At 54.2% G+C, this 12,763-nt stretch overlaps 2 protein-coding genes and 1 non-coding gene across 6 annotated transcripts in view; 2 read left to right on the plus strand and 1 right to left on the minus strand.

The window, feature by feature from the left end:
- NSD2 (nuclear receptor binding SET domain protein 2) overlaps window positions 1–9,955 on the plus strand; it is a 113,290-nt gene extending 103,335 nt beyond the window's left edge. For 2 of the 3 annotated variants that reach the window (XM_025384582.1, XM_025384583.1), the window contains exons 19-22: window positions 2,474–2,615; window positions 2,994–3,100; window positions 4,243–4,447; window positions 6,405–9,949. In XM_025384582.1, coding sequence (XP_025240367.1) covers window positions 2,474–2,615; window positions 2,994–3,100; window positions 4,243–4,447; window positions 6,405–6,676 — 726 coding nt within the window. In that variant the 3' untranslated portion in view covers window positions 6,677–9,949. Of the gene's footprint in view, window positions 1–2,473; window positions 2,616–2,993; window positions 3,101–4,242; window positions 4,448–6,404 lie in introns of all 3 variants that reach the window. The other variant, XM_025384581.1, reaches the window with a different exon arrangement.
- On the plus strand, window positions 2,249–2,373 carry LOC112625617. The gene has a single exon (XR_003119698.1).
- Window positions 9,956–10,463: 508 nt separating the features above from the next.
- Window positions 10,464–12,763, minus strand: part of NELFA (negative elongation factor complex member A) — a 28,526-nt gene continuing 26,226 nt past the window's right edge. For both annotated transcript variants that reach the window (XM_025384586.1, XM_025384585.1), the window contains exons 9-12: window positions 12,497–12,608; window positions 11,566–11,831; window positions 11,315–11,414; window positions 10,464–11,217 (exon numbers count right to left, since the gene is read on the minus strand). In XM_025384586.1, coding sequence (XP_025240371.1) covers window positions 11,033–11,217; window positions 11,315–11,414; window positions 11,566–11,831; window positions 12,497–12,608 — 663 coding nt within the window. In that variant the 3' untranslated portion in view covers window positions 10,464–11,032. The remainder of the gene's footprint in view (window positions 11,218–11,314; window positions 11,415–11,565; window positions 11,832–12,496; window positions 12,609–12,763) is intronic.

The raw sequence follows: 12,763 nt of genomic DNA on the forward strand, positions 1-12,763 counted from the left end.
CAACTTCAGAGTCCACGTAGAAGGAAAGATCTGCAGGTCTAGCCAGTGCTCTATCTTGAAGCCTTACTGTAGGAAAGGTGGGCGTCCCCTGGGGGTGACAGTGCTCCCCATGGTGTTCCTGTGACTCCAGCGGGGCCCAAACCCAGGTGGATGGCCGGGGGGAGTGTGGCCAAAGCCAGGGCTGGGCAGCCCACGTACCACGCACTGATGCCTCCCCTCACACCACTTACGAAGGCCAATTCCAGGTGGATTAACAGCTAGGAGAGGGGGAGATGGATGTTATAATCTGTGTGGTGGGAAAAGCTGCATGCAACTATTCAGCAAACCGAAAATGCATGAAGCAAAAGGGTAAAATAGTTGCAGTTTTGTGAGAAAAGGCATTGCACAGGGAAGATTCCCTTGGGAGCTGGGAAGCGATGGGAAAGGTTTTGACACATTTTTTTTTTTCTTTTTGGAGACAGTCTCACTCTGTCACCCAGGCTGGAGTTCAGTGGCACAATCTCAGCTCATTGCAGCCTCTGCCTCCCAGGTTCAAGTGATTCTCCTGCCTCAGCCTCCCGAGTAGCTGGGATTACTGGTGCACACCACCACACCTGGCTAATTTTTGTCTTTTTAGTAGAGACAGAGTTTCACCATGTTGTCCAGGCTGGTTTCAAACTCCTGGCCTCAAGTGATGCTTGGCCTCCCAAAGTACTGGGATTACAGGTGTGAGCCGCCATGCCCGGCCAACACATTGTTATAAAGGGGTCTGATGTTTGGAATATCTAGGGAACACCTATCTGAAAATCAGTTAAGATAAATAAAACAGGGTCAAGACATGGCAGGCAACCCACAGATGAAAATTGGCCTGATAAGAAGGAAGTGGCACTGGGCCCTGCTGGTAATGGTAGGAATGTAGGTTAGACATGGTGCTGCCAGGCGTCAGAGGCTGGGGTTGTCATTGTTGGCTTTGGTGGCATGTCCCAGGTGCATGCCCCATGCTGTCCTTGTCCCTGGTGTCCTGCAGAAGTGATGTGCATGCCAATGTGCACGTCAGCACCACGGCTCAGCGCGTCGTGACAAAGCATCTGCAGAGGGCGGATGAGCACCCCCACTTCTGTGTTAGGGGGTGTCATGCAGGTGTTGAAGAGTGGCACTCTGGGTTGATTAGTGTATTTCATTATTGTGAAAAGCGCCTTGCAGAAAACCACATTCTGGTACCATTTCTGGTTTTAAAGGGATGGCCTGTGTGGGTATGTAGAAAGGACAGGGGGCCAGCGGTCCCAGACAGAGCACCCTGGGAGATTGCACCAGGGCTGGGTGCATGGGCAGGTGTGTCAGAGGTGGCGTGTGAATAGTGACTCCGAAGCCTACTGCTTCCTGGGACCATGAGACAGCTAGCTTATAGATGTCCGTATGCCTGTATTTATCTCTATTCACACACGTGGTTTTGCATGAACACATGACTATTATGCTTTATGTGGCCTTTTGATTTTCCCCCACGCGGTTGTGTGGTGGATCTGGTGGCTCCTCGGGTGGAGGCCGGGGCTGTCCGTCCCCTGCTGGGTGGATATATTGTCTCCAGTTCCTGCCTTTGGCCTCCAGGCACCTAGATTTCAGTGGGTCAGTTCTAGGCCACATTGTGCTTGCATTTGTGATTCCCAGGGCTCTTTATCAGATTGCTGTCTCGAAAGCCTTCCTGACAGCCCTGTGGCCACCCCCTCATCTCAGCCAACGTGACATCAGCGCCATGGGTGCAAAGTCAGAGCTCACTGTCACTTTGATCTGCATTTCTCCACCTTTGCCTGTATTTGCTCTTTGCGAATTGTTTCTTTGCATCCCTTGCTGGTTTTTTGGTTGGGTGAGGTTTTTTTTTGAGATGGAGTTTTGCTTTTGTTGCCCAGGCTGGAGTGCAATGTCATAATCTCCACTCTCTGTAACCTCTGCCTCCCGGGTTCAAGTGATTCTCCTGCCTCAGCCTCCCGAGTAGCTGGGATTACAGGCGCCCACCACCACGCCCAGCTAAATTTTTTTGTATTTTTAGTAGAGATGGGGGTTCACCATGTTGGCTAGTCTGGTCTCAAATTCCTGCCCACCTCAGCCTCCCAAAGTGCTGGGATTACAGGTGTGAGCCACCACACCCAGCCAGGGTGAGTCTTGTTCTTGTCCTTGAGTGCCACTCGGCTAGGCTGTTGGTGTTGACCTTAGCTCCCTTGTTTGCCATCATGGAGGATGCTGGGAGCTCCGGCTCCCTGTCCTGTCCTTCCGGGCGCTCACTAAGGCTCGGTCCTCTCCATGTGGTCCTGACCTGTCCTCTGTGAGCAAGAGAAACAGGACTGGTTTGGGGGTGTCCTGTCTCAGTGGACACGGGGCACCACGGTTTTCAGTACAACAAGGAACACAACTTGTTCAGTGTGCCTTATGATGGTGAAAATTCCCTTTAAAAATAACACGATTACTAACACTTGATCTCATATATCGCTTGACTTTCCAGGACCGTATAATTGACGCTGGCCCCAAAGGAAACTACTCTCGATTTATGAATCACAGCTGCCAGCCCAACTGTGAGACCCTCAAGTGGACAGTGAACGGGGACACTCGTGTGGGCCTGTTTGCCGTCTGCGACATTCCTGCAGGTACAAGCTCTGGGGACCCTGTGTGGGGACCCTGCGTGGGGCTCCTGGCTATGGGGACACTCGCGTGGGCCTGTTTGCCGTCTGCGGCATTCCTGCAGCTACAAGCTCCAGACCCTGTGTGGGACTCCGGCTATGGGGGCAGAGTGGCCATTGCTGCGAGCTGCGTTGGGGCTGGACTGGAAAGGCTCTGGGGGAGGTGGGTGCTAATGTGGAGTCTCTTTTGGTTTGAATGTCTTTTACCAAACAAAATTGAAAGGCCATGGATCAAGCCAGTACAGATACGAAAATAACAGAGCATTTTGTTGACCTAATGCATGCCCTTAGCGTTGGAAGAGACAGGCAGGGGTTTCCAATTCGGTGTCTGTCTGCTCCTCCCAGGGACGGAGCTGACTTTTAACTACAACCTCGATTGTTTGGGCAATGAAAAAACGGTCTGTCGGTGTGGAGCCTCCAATTGCAGTGGATTCCTCGGGGATAGACCAAAGGTAAGGCTGTGATGCCCTCCTTCCGCCCAGGCTTTGTGTTGGCATTTTACACCCCTGGAGACATGTGCCTCACCGTGAACAGTGGCCTCCTCCAGGCTGGCTTGTTGCTGAACAGGTGGGAGCGAGGTCCCTGCTGTGGGCTGGGGAGGATGGCTCCCCAAGCAGGGCACAACAGTGCCTCTCAACAAAGGCCAGTTGTTAAGAGTTCCTCACTGCGAGTGTTTCCTGGGGCTGCCAGAACAATGCCCCACAGACGCAGGGCTTAACAGGAGCATATTGTTTCTCAGTTCTGGGGGCCAGAAGTCTGAAGTCAGGGTGTGGGCAGGGCTGTGCGCCCTCCGAAGCCTCCTCGGGAGGCTCTTTCCCAGGCCTGTCTCCCATTCCTGGTGGCGGCCACAGCCCTTGCCGCTCCTTGGCTTGTGGCAGCACCGCCCAACTGTTCTCCCTGCGAACATGACTGTTGACCTGACCTTCTTATAAGAGCAGTGGTCCTGTTGACTTAGGGCCTACCCTACTACTGTGTGACCCCCCATCTTAACAGATCTCATTGACAATGACCCTATTTCCAAATACAGTCACCTTCCAAGGTTCCAGGAAGGACAGAGATTTGGGGGGGCACTCTTGCACCCCTTCCCTGTGCTGTGTAGAACCTGGGCCTGAAAGCCTGACAGTGGCACCAGCTCGGCCCTGAGCCGGCGTCTGTCCTCAGCCTTGTTGCTGAGGATGGTCACTGCCCTCAGGTCACTGCCACCCACAGGGCACGTGCCTGTGGAATTTCCCAGTGAGGAGACCCCGGGTGGTGGGCGGGAACTGTGACGCCTGTGGTGGCCTCCTTTGCTCGTGGGTCCCATCAGCAGATCCTGGAGCTGCGTGTCTGCTGAGATGCTGCTGAGATGCATCATTGCAGGCTTCCAACAAAACTCACTCTAGTCGTCGTCTTTGTTCAGCTTTTTCACGCTGAGTTGAGTGAGTCTAAGGATGTCTGGGGAGCACGGGGAGGACACTCCTCTCCTCCCCTCTTTGTGTTGGGCACCTGCAGAGATCTCTGAAGTTTCCAGATTGTAACTTGCTCTTCTGCCCTCTCTGTTTGCTTCAGCCTGTGTAATTCTTTCCGGTGATCTGTGCTTAATTCTTGACTCTAGACCTCAGCGACCCTTTCTTCAGAGGAAAAGGGCAAAAAGACCAAGAAGAAAACCAGGCGGCGCAGAGCAAAAGGGGAAGGGAAGCGGCAGTCAGAGGACGAGTGCTTCCGCTGCGGCGACGGCGGGCAGCTGGTGCTGTGTGACCGCAAGTTCTGCACCAAGGCCTACCACCTGTCCTGCCTGGGCCTTGGCAAGCGGCCCTTCGGTGGGTGTGCAGCCTCATGGTGGCTTGGGGCTGTGTCTGTGTGGCAGGCACCTGATGGTGGCTCCTGCTGCCGCTTTTCCTGCTGACCAGGCCTCATCTGGGTGCAGGCGCATCAGGCACTCATGCAGCAAAGGCCCTGATCCAGGGTGGCAGAGCCTTTCTTTGTTCCACCAGCCGCACATTCTAGATCTCTGCATCGAGCAGAGAAGATATGTGGTGACGGGGTAGCCCCTGGAACCTCCAGGAGGGATTCAGGCAGCCCGAGGCCCAGCTGCAGAATTGGGGCTCTCATCCATGCTGTGGGGGCGGGGCGGCCAGGAAGGAGGCGGCCCTGGGAACTAAAGCCCCTCCTAGGAGAAAGGCCTCTACAGCAGCCCCGGCACCTGCGTCTCCCTGGCAGCCCAGAAGGGTCTGGCCTGGCTGCACTACACTGGGAATGGAGGGGCCCAGAGCCCCTGTCCTGGATGCGCAGGGCAGGGTGTCCCCAGAGACACCTGTGCACCAGGAGGCGCCGCTGGTTGACGAGCTGCAGATCTGGCTCCGTTTGAAGGAAAGTAGAGTGGGCTCCACCTTCCAGCACCACGCATTTCAGAGATGACAGGCGCCAGTGGGAAACAGTAGCGTCTTGTTCCACTTGGTGATGAGACAGTCTGAGAAATGGGTCGTGAGATGACTCTGGTGCTGCACAAACATCATGGCTCACACCTAAGGGTACAGCCGCCTCCGTTACAATCTTGCAGTGTGTCGCCATGGGGCTCATGACTGTGGAATCACAGAAGAAAAATTAAAAGGCCCTTACCCAAAACAAGAAACCAAAAAGAGGCCGGGTGCGGTGGCTCACGCCTGTAATCCCAGCACTTTGGGAGGCCAAGGTGAGCAGATCACCTGAGGTCAGGAGTTCGAGACCAGCCTGACCAATATGGTGAAACCCTGTCTCTACTAAAAATACAAAAATTAGACTGGTGTGATGGCACGCACCTGTAATCCCAGCTGTTCGGGAGGCTGAGGCAGGAGAAATGCTTGAACCCGGGAGGCGGAGGTTGCAGTGAGCCGAGATTGCAGAGAGCCGAGATAGTGCCATTGCATTCCAACCTGGGCGACAGAGCAAGATTCCATCCCAAACCAAAAAAACTACAAAAAGAAAATCCAGGCCAGGCATGGTGGCTCATGCCTCTAAACCCAGCACTTTTGGGAGGCCAAGGTGGGTGGATCACTTGAGGCCAGGAGTTTGAGAGCAGCCTGGCCAACATGGTGAAACCCCATCTCTACTAAACATACAAAAATTAGCTGGTCGTGCTGGCGGGCGCCTGTAATCTTGGCTACTTGGAAGGCTGAGGCAGAATCGCTTGAACCCGAGAGACGGAGGCTGCAGTGAGCCAAGATCGTGCCACTGCTCTCCAGCCTGGGTGACAGAGCTAGACTCCATCTCAAAAAAAAAAAAAAAAAAAAAGAATTCGGATATTTGTGTGAAAAACAACACTTTTGTATGGTAAAGATGACACACGATAAAGTGTTGGCCATGGGTGTGAGAGGGTGGTCCCTAACCTGACAGAGCCTTTACAGAGTCATGCCAGAAAGATGAATACCCAAGTTGAAAATCAGTCCCTTGGGAGAGGGCAGGTTGCATGAAAATGAGCAAAGCAGCCCCTGCTTGTCCACGCGGGGCCGGGGGACACTCCTGCACCCGGCACAGCTCCTCTCTCAGTTGCTGAAACATAGAAACGTTAACAGGTGGTCCTTAGGGGCCTGGCAGGTACTGTGGAGTCAACAGGCCCTGCCAGGGAGCCTGCCGGGACTGCAGTGGAGACAGTTTGTCTGCCCATCCTGTTAGCTGGAGCCAGCACTATTTTAATTTGTGTTCATTTGACCTGACAGTCGTAAGTCATCTTCAACCGTGAGAAAGTTTAAGTTGTGATTCCGTCACTTCTGTGTGCTCATATCTTGTGTTCTGTTGCAGGGAAGTGGGAATGTCCTTGGCATCATTGTGACGTGTGTGGCAAACCTTCAACTTCATTTTGCCACTTCTGCCCCAATTCATTCTGTAAGGAGCACCAGGACGGGACAGCCTTCAGCTGCACCCCGGACGGGCGGTCCTACTGCTGTGAGCATGACTTAGGGGCGGCATCGGTCAGAAGCGCCAAGACTGAGAAGCCCCCGCCAGAGCCAGGGAAGCCAAAGGGGAAGAGGCGGCGGCGGAGGGGCTGGCGGAGAGTCACGGAGGGCAAATAGCGCCAGGCGGCAGCTTGGCCGGATCCACGGGCGGTGTAGGGCGGCCGGCCCTGCCTGCGGGAGAGGGCGAGCATGAACTGGCCCAGAGGACCCAGCTCGAGCCGCCAGGACACAGACGTACAGGCCTCCTCGGGAGGGAGCGCCTCCCCACCACTGAGCCATCCTCAGCAGCATCTGCTGCGTCTGCACTGATGACCGTCTGAGCCCAGCTCAGCGTTCCTGGACAAACAGCCTCACTCCTCAGCGTTACCGCCACACTTGAATTTCTCAGAATGTCAAGGTTCCCTCCCACTCTTATTTTTTTTAGGTTAAAGTTAATTGGCATATGGAATGTTTTAATCTCCTCTGAAATGTGTAGCATAGGCTTTTTCCGAGGGTCGCTAGAAACTCGGCTTCGCGTTGCTCTGCTTCTGCTTTCAGCGCCGTCGCCACTCAGGAGAGGCCGGGTAAGGCCCGTGTGAGGACTGACCCTGGATTCCTCGAAACCGCCATTGTGATCATTACTCTGCTCTTTGGAAATGGCTGTATCATTTTTTTGTACTAATGTGAATTGTTCCTCAGAAATGCTTCTTTTCCATCCTAGTGAGAAGCTGGCCACGCAGGTGGTGGCAGCAATGGTGTTGTAAGATTTCCTCCCGTCGTTTTTTCTCCTCGTGGATTTGAATGAAATGCCAATAACACGTCCACTTCAGCGTGTAGTTCCCGCGGAGCACTTTCGAGGCCTGGCCGGGTTGGGCCGCGTCTCACCTGGGCCTATCTTCTGAACTCGCTAGGTTCTTATCAACATTTGGGGGAGAACTTTGTATATTTTTTTCATTTGGCTTTTCTTTACCAGTTTCTGATTTTTATTCTCAATATATTTTTGCTAAACCTATTTCACAAATCACCACCGACTGAAATGTGTCTTTACTGATGCGACCCTGAGTTCCATGGCGAAAGGAGTGACTTCCGCAGGGCCTGAGACCACAGTCCGCTTAGAGCACAGGAAGTGACAACTTAGGGAGCCCCGCAGGGCGCGGCAGGCCCCAGGGACCACAGCACGCGGGTCTACAGAGAGACCCAGAGTCTAGCCCTCCTGCCACCCAGAGTGGCTTCCATGTCAGCACTCGGGATCTGCTGATGGAAGACGCAGACTCTGCTGATCAGTCGCCCTCCGCCAGGGCACCCACTCAGAGGTGTGGTCGTGGGGGTGGAGGCCTGCCTGGCAGGTGTGCGTGCCCCGCCCATGTGTCACGGGCACTGGTCTAGGCCAGGTCTGACACCCACTTTCCTGTGAGGTTTCGCTTTAGTTTTTAAAAGGTCCAGTTCTACAAAGTGAGACCTATCTGAGTACTACGTATGTTGTAAGAATTGGTTCTTTCTTGAGGGATCCTCGACCCTGGGAAGTTTGGAGCACCCTGAGAAGGGGGCACGGTGTGTGCCTCTGCCCACGTGCCCTGAGGGGCTGCTTGTCTGGGAGGGAGGAGGGAGAGAACATTCAGCAGCAGGTGCTTTTTTATGGCCTTTTCTTAAAATAACCTAAGGAGGACACATCCATATTGCAGAGAAGTTTACAAAACTCCCCTTGAAAACTGCTGCTGAGGCTCCTGTTAATTTTCTGTGGCATCTTTTATGCCTTGGTAAACTGCAGTGTCTTTGGACCTGAGACTAGCTACTCTGTGGTTTTGTGACCTGTAAGCGTGGGGTTTGGGGTGTGTGGCCTACAGGGTCCCACGCCTCCCTGAGCACTGACTGGAAGTTTCACTGACTGGTGGCTGTCCCTTCTCCCATCGCAGTCCGCAGCAAAGTTAACTACACAGAGGACCCAGGGGAAACGAGCTGAGAGGCCACTGACTTGCTTGTGTGGCCGTGGCCTCTGAGATGCACTCGCTGGTTAAGATGGGGTGGGAGTGCTTTCCAGTTCAGACTCTTAACTTCTCTCAAATTGTCCTAAGAAAATACTGGATCGGCTCATAGATTTATGCTCCTTATGCCCTAACTTGGAAGGTTGTTATAGGGACAGGCCGGGCAGTGTCCCCACATACGTGTGGCCCTGGCCTTTAGAGTCTAAGGCTCCGGGGCCTCGCTGTCACTTGCCCGAAAGATCCTTTCCGGCAGCTAAGGGACTAATAATGCTTACGTCAAAACATCAGAATCGGCTTTGCAGTGCACTTTGGGGAGCAGATATTAACTTATTTTTGTGTTTGACAGTAGTGAAATATTGTGACTTTTAATCGCTTTGATAATACTTCCAAATTATTTTATGATCTTTCTGAAGGAAATACTGCAAAAATTTTAAATATGGTTCCTCCCCCTTTCCAAAACCTGTTAAACTAATGAGCAAATAACACTAACTTTGAATGTCTCTAGAATACCCGTTGATAACTCGGTGGAGCCAGGCTTTGGGGTAGCGGCCCTGAGCTTGCAGGGCTTCTCTCCACTGTGGCTGACCAGGCCCCCAGCTGTGACTGTGGGTGTGGTTGGCTCCCGGCCCTGCCCAGCTTTGTTCTGAGGATGCAGTGGCTTCCTGATCATCGGCTTCCAATTCTTTGTCATTAATGTGAAGCAAAACACAAAAACTGCCCCAATCCCTCAGGATTCCTTGGCATCCGAAACCAGGATCTGCACCTAAACCCATACCCACCCGCGTGTGGTCACAGGGGATATATCCGATTGGGCAGCTTAAAACGTGGTCACCTGTGGGGGAAACTCTTCAGGCACCCGAAGTGAGAACCCAGCTGTCCATCCTCAGGCCAGCCTTTCTTTTGGTGACGCCCGTCCGCGGCTGTCTGGGTTCCCTTCGTGGTGTTTGTCTTGACCTCTAAACCCCAGTGTGCGCAGTGCCCATCTTCCAGAACTACCTTATTTTCAAGAATTAAACCTGTTTTATAATTCAAGTTAATGCAAATGACTGTCAGTTGCCAAATATCTTGATCCTATGAGTGTAGTTGATGACTGTTAGTCAGTAGAGTAAAATGCTGTGTCCATGGGGTGTCACGGCCTCACCAGACCCTGTTGAGGTGTGAAATGCCCTGTCAGAAATTAAATACAAACTTAAATGTGCCTATTGGTGTCTAAACTTCATACAATATAAGGTCAGATTCCTTTTAGGAATACTGGGTGCTGTCACCAGGTTTGATAGTTAGACTTAAAAACTTGAAATTCACTTTTGGGGGGGATATACTGAAATAGAGATTTGAGACTTGCCAGTTGGGGGAAAATAGCATTTAAAATGGAAAGCTGTGTTTGGAAAATTGTGTATGAGTATTTTTGTATTAAAAACATTGTAAAGGCTTTTTTTCTTAACTTATTTTACATGGGATTGTTTGATTTTTTATTTCCAGTTACTTTGAATTGCAAAGCATCGGGCGTGGCGCTGATGCTTCCAATGGGTGGGGCTCCCTGTCCTGACCGTGTCATTTTGCCTTTGACCTGACCCGCTGGGGAGAGGCAGCGCCATCTTGGGAAGTATAACAAATACTGGAAATAGCAGGCGTAACTGACTTTGGAAAAATGCTTTCTTCTTTCAGAAATAATTTGCTTCCCAAATTCCCATTGAAGGCGAAATGGTCTGGAGAGAAGGAACCACTGCTGTCCCGCAGCCCCTGCAGTCGACTGAGCCAGGTGGTCCCCAGGCCCGCAGCCAAGTCAAGGGAGTGCCCCCGAGGGCTGACCCTACCTGTTCCTCACCCTGTGGGCCAGGGTGTCCTAGGAAGCCCCCAGCCCTGGACCACCCCATCCTGACGGCCGCCTAGGGAGGGACTGGGTCCCCGGAGCAGGGAGGACAAGCTGGCCCCAAACACAGCTATGGTGGCTTTCTTTAGAAAAGCTAAACTTTAATGGTTCAGATAGTTTTACAATGAAAATAGGTACCCAAATACTGTCTTAAATGTCCACAACTATACAAAAGATGAATACAAAACTCCCAGGCAGGCACTGGCAGGGGACAAGGCCTGCCGTCTCCCACACTCTGGTGTGGTCAGGTGTCCCTGCCCCACCCCCAGTACCACCGTGCCAAGGGCACTGCCCCAGCGAGGAAAATAGAAAAGATTTTAAAAAGTAAGAGTCTAACAGGCAGAGCTGTCACTAAAATTAGGAAGTTGTAACTTTTTTGGTTAATTTACTACATTCAAAAATGGAACGTTGAGTCCAAAAAGTGTCTTAAATCACACAAAAAGGAACCCATATTAAAAATTTAAAAATAAGCCCAAAACACCCCAGAGAAATGCATCTAGAACTTAAAACAGGCTGGGTCAGCAGCAGGGCGGTGGCTGGGGGACCTCGTGGGCCAGGTGTCCGCTGTCTGGTTAATTTAAGCCGGCAAAGCCATCGTTCCTTGGAGCCCCCAAGTGAGGGCCAGCTGTGAGGCAGGTGGCCCTAGGACACGTTGGTCATGGGCTTGTACTTCTTGAAGCGTGTCCACTGACCCGTGGCATAGTTCATCTCGAACACTGTGTCCACCAGCATGGTTGTGCTGCCCTGGCCATCCGCCTTGGGCAGGTCCTCCGTGTGCTCGCTCAGCTTGATCTGGATCACGTCCCCCTGCTCCTGGCATGGGTTCTCTGCAGAGAGCAGGAGCTTCTGGGTGGGTGTCTGGGGCCAAAGAGCCCGCCCCCCACCCGGCCCGGCGCACCCCCAGACCCTGCCTAATGAACACACCTCGGGAGCCGGCCATGAAGCCCAGGATGAGGGCCTTCTCGGGCCGTGTCACTTTGTTGGCCGTCTTGAACATCTCCTGGGCAGCGAACATCTGCTCTCTCTACAGCGGGGAGAGGGGTGTGGGTACCAGGGCCCCACCAGGACCACCTCCTGCATCCCCCTGCAGGCACTGTGGCACCCCATGCCACAGCAGGTGACCAGGGCCATACCACCTACCTGGTGGCCTGTGGGCCCCGCCGGGGTACACCTACCGTGAGGGACAGGTTCTTCTTAGGCTGCTGCTGGGCAGAGGCCTGGGTCTGCGGGGCCACCATGGCAACCGGGGGTGTCTGAGTGGTAGGGGCGACAGCCGGAGGTGTGGTGGGTGTCAGAGGCGAGGTGGGCGCTGCAGGCGTGGGTGTGGCAGGGCTCAGGCCGCTGTTGTACATGGGTGCCCGCTGCTTGAACTGCGCTGGCAGCGTAGGGCTCGGGGTGCTGGGCTCCTCTGGTGGGCGGCTGGCTTCTCGGGAGGACGGGGCTGCAGGTAGACCGGGGCCTGGTGAGGGGGCTGGACCCCTACCCTGTTCCCAAACCCTAGTGCTCCTGGAGGTGACAGGCTCAGCTCTCCTTCTCTGTCCTGCTACCCTCTGACGAGAACTCCCTGTGGCCCCCAGCCAGGGCACAGGCCCAGGAGCCCCAGTCAGAGGAGCAAGGCCAGTGGTCTCAGGCCTTTCCAGACCCGCAGGTAACATGTCTGGACTCTGGCCAGCTGCTGGCCTGCAGCGGGTCCCCATACCGCAGGCACTGGTGGGAAGAGAGGAAGGCTGTATCCTCAAGCCCCTGGGGCCCAGGACCTGGCCTGAGGTGCTGTGAGCCTGGCAGTGCCCTCCATCTAGGGGGGATGGCCCTCGGATCCCCTCCCGGCTACCCAGCAACAACAGTTGGGTCACCTGGCAGAAGACCCTTGCCAGCCCCATCCCCTTCCTGCGGTGTCCTGGGGCAGCTGTCTGTGCCCAGGACAGGCAGGGCAGGGCAAACAGCTGGTTTGTATCGTGGAGCTCAAGCTGACAAGCAGGGCATCTGCCTCGGGTGGGGGACAACAGAGATGCAGGAGTGGGAACCGCAGCCCTGGCAGCGCCCATGGGCAAGGCCACGTCCTGGTGGGCAGCTCAGCTGGTTCCAGACTGGGGCCAGCAGACTCACCTGGGGGCGTCTCGGAGCTGGGGATGTAGGAGGAGGCGGGAACCACGCTGGGCGTAGAGGGAAGGTAGCTCGTGGAGGGCAGCGCAGGCTCACTGTTCAGGGACCCAAGTTTCTGGAACACAGAGTTTAAGGTTTCTCCCAGAAGAGGCCATGCTTCCGGCATGTGCTAACTCACGGCCCAACCTGGAGCTCCACCGCCACAAGCTGTGGCCCCCGCCCCAAGCTACAGCAGGAAGGCGGGGGCCACTCTCCAGAGCTCCCTGGGCT

Source organism: Theropithecus gelada, chromosome 5, assembly GCF_003255815.1.
Source record: "Theropithecus gelada isolate Dixy chromosome 5, Tgel_1.0, whole genome shotgun sequence".
In the NCBI taxonomy this organism is placed as follows: Eukaryota; Metazoa; Chordata; class Mammalia; order Primates; family Cercopithecidae; genus Theropithecus; species Theropithecus gelada.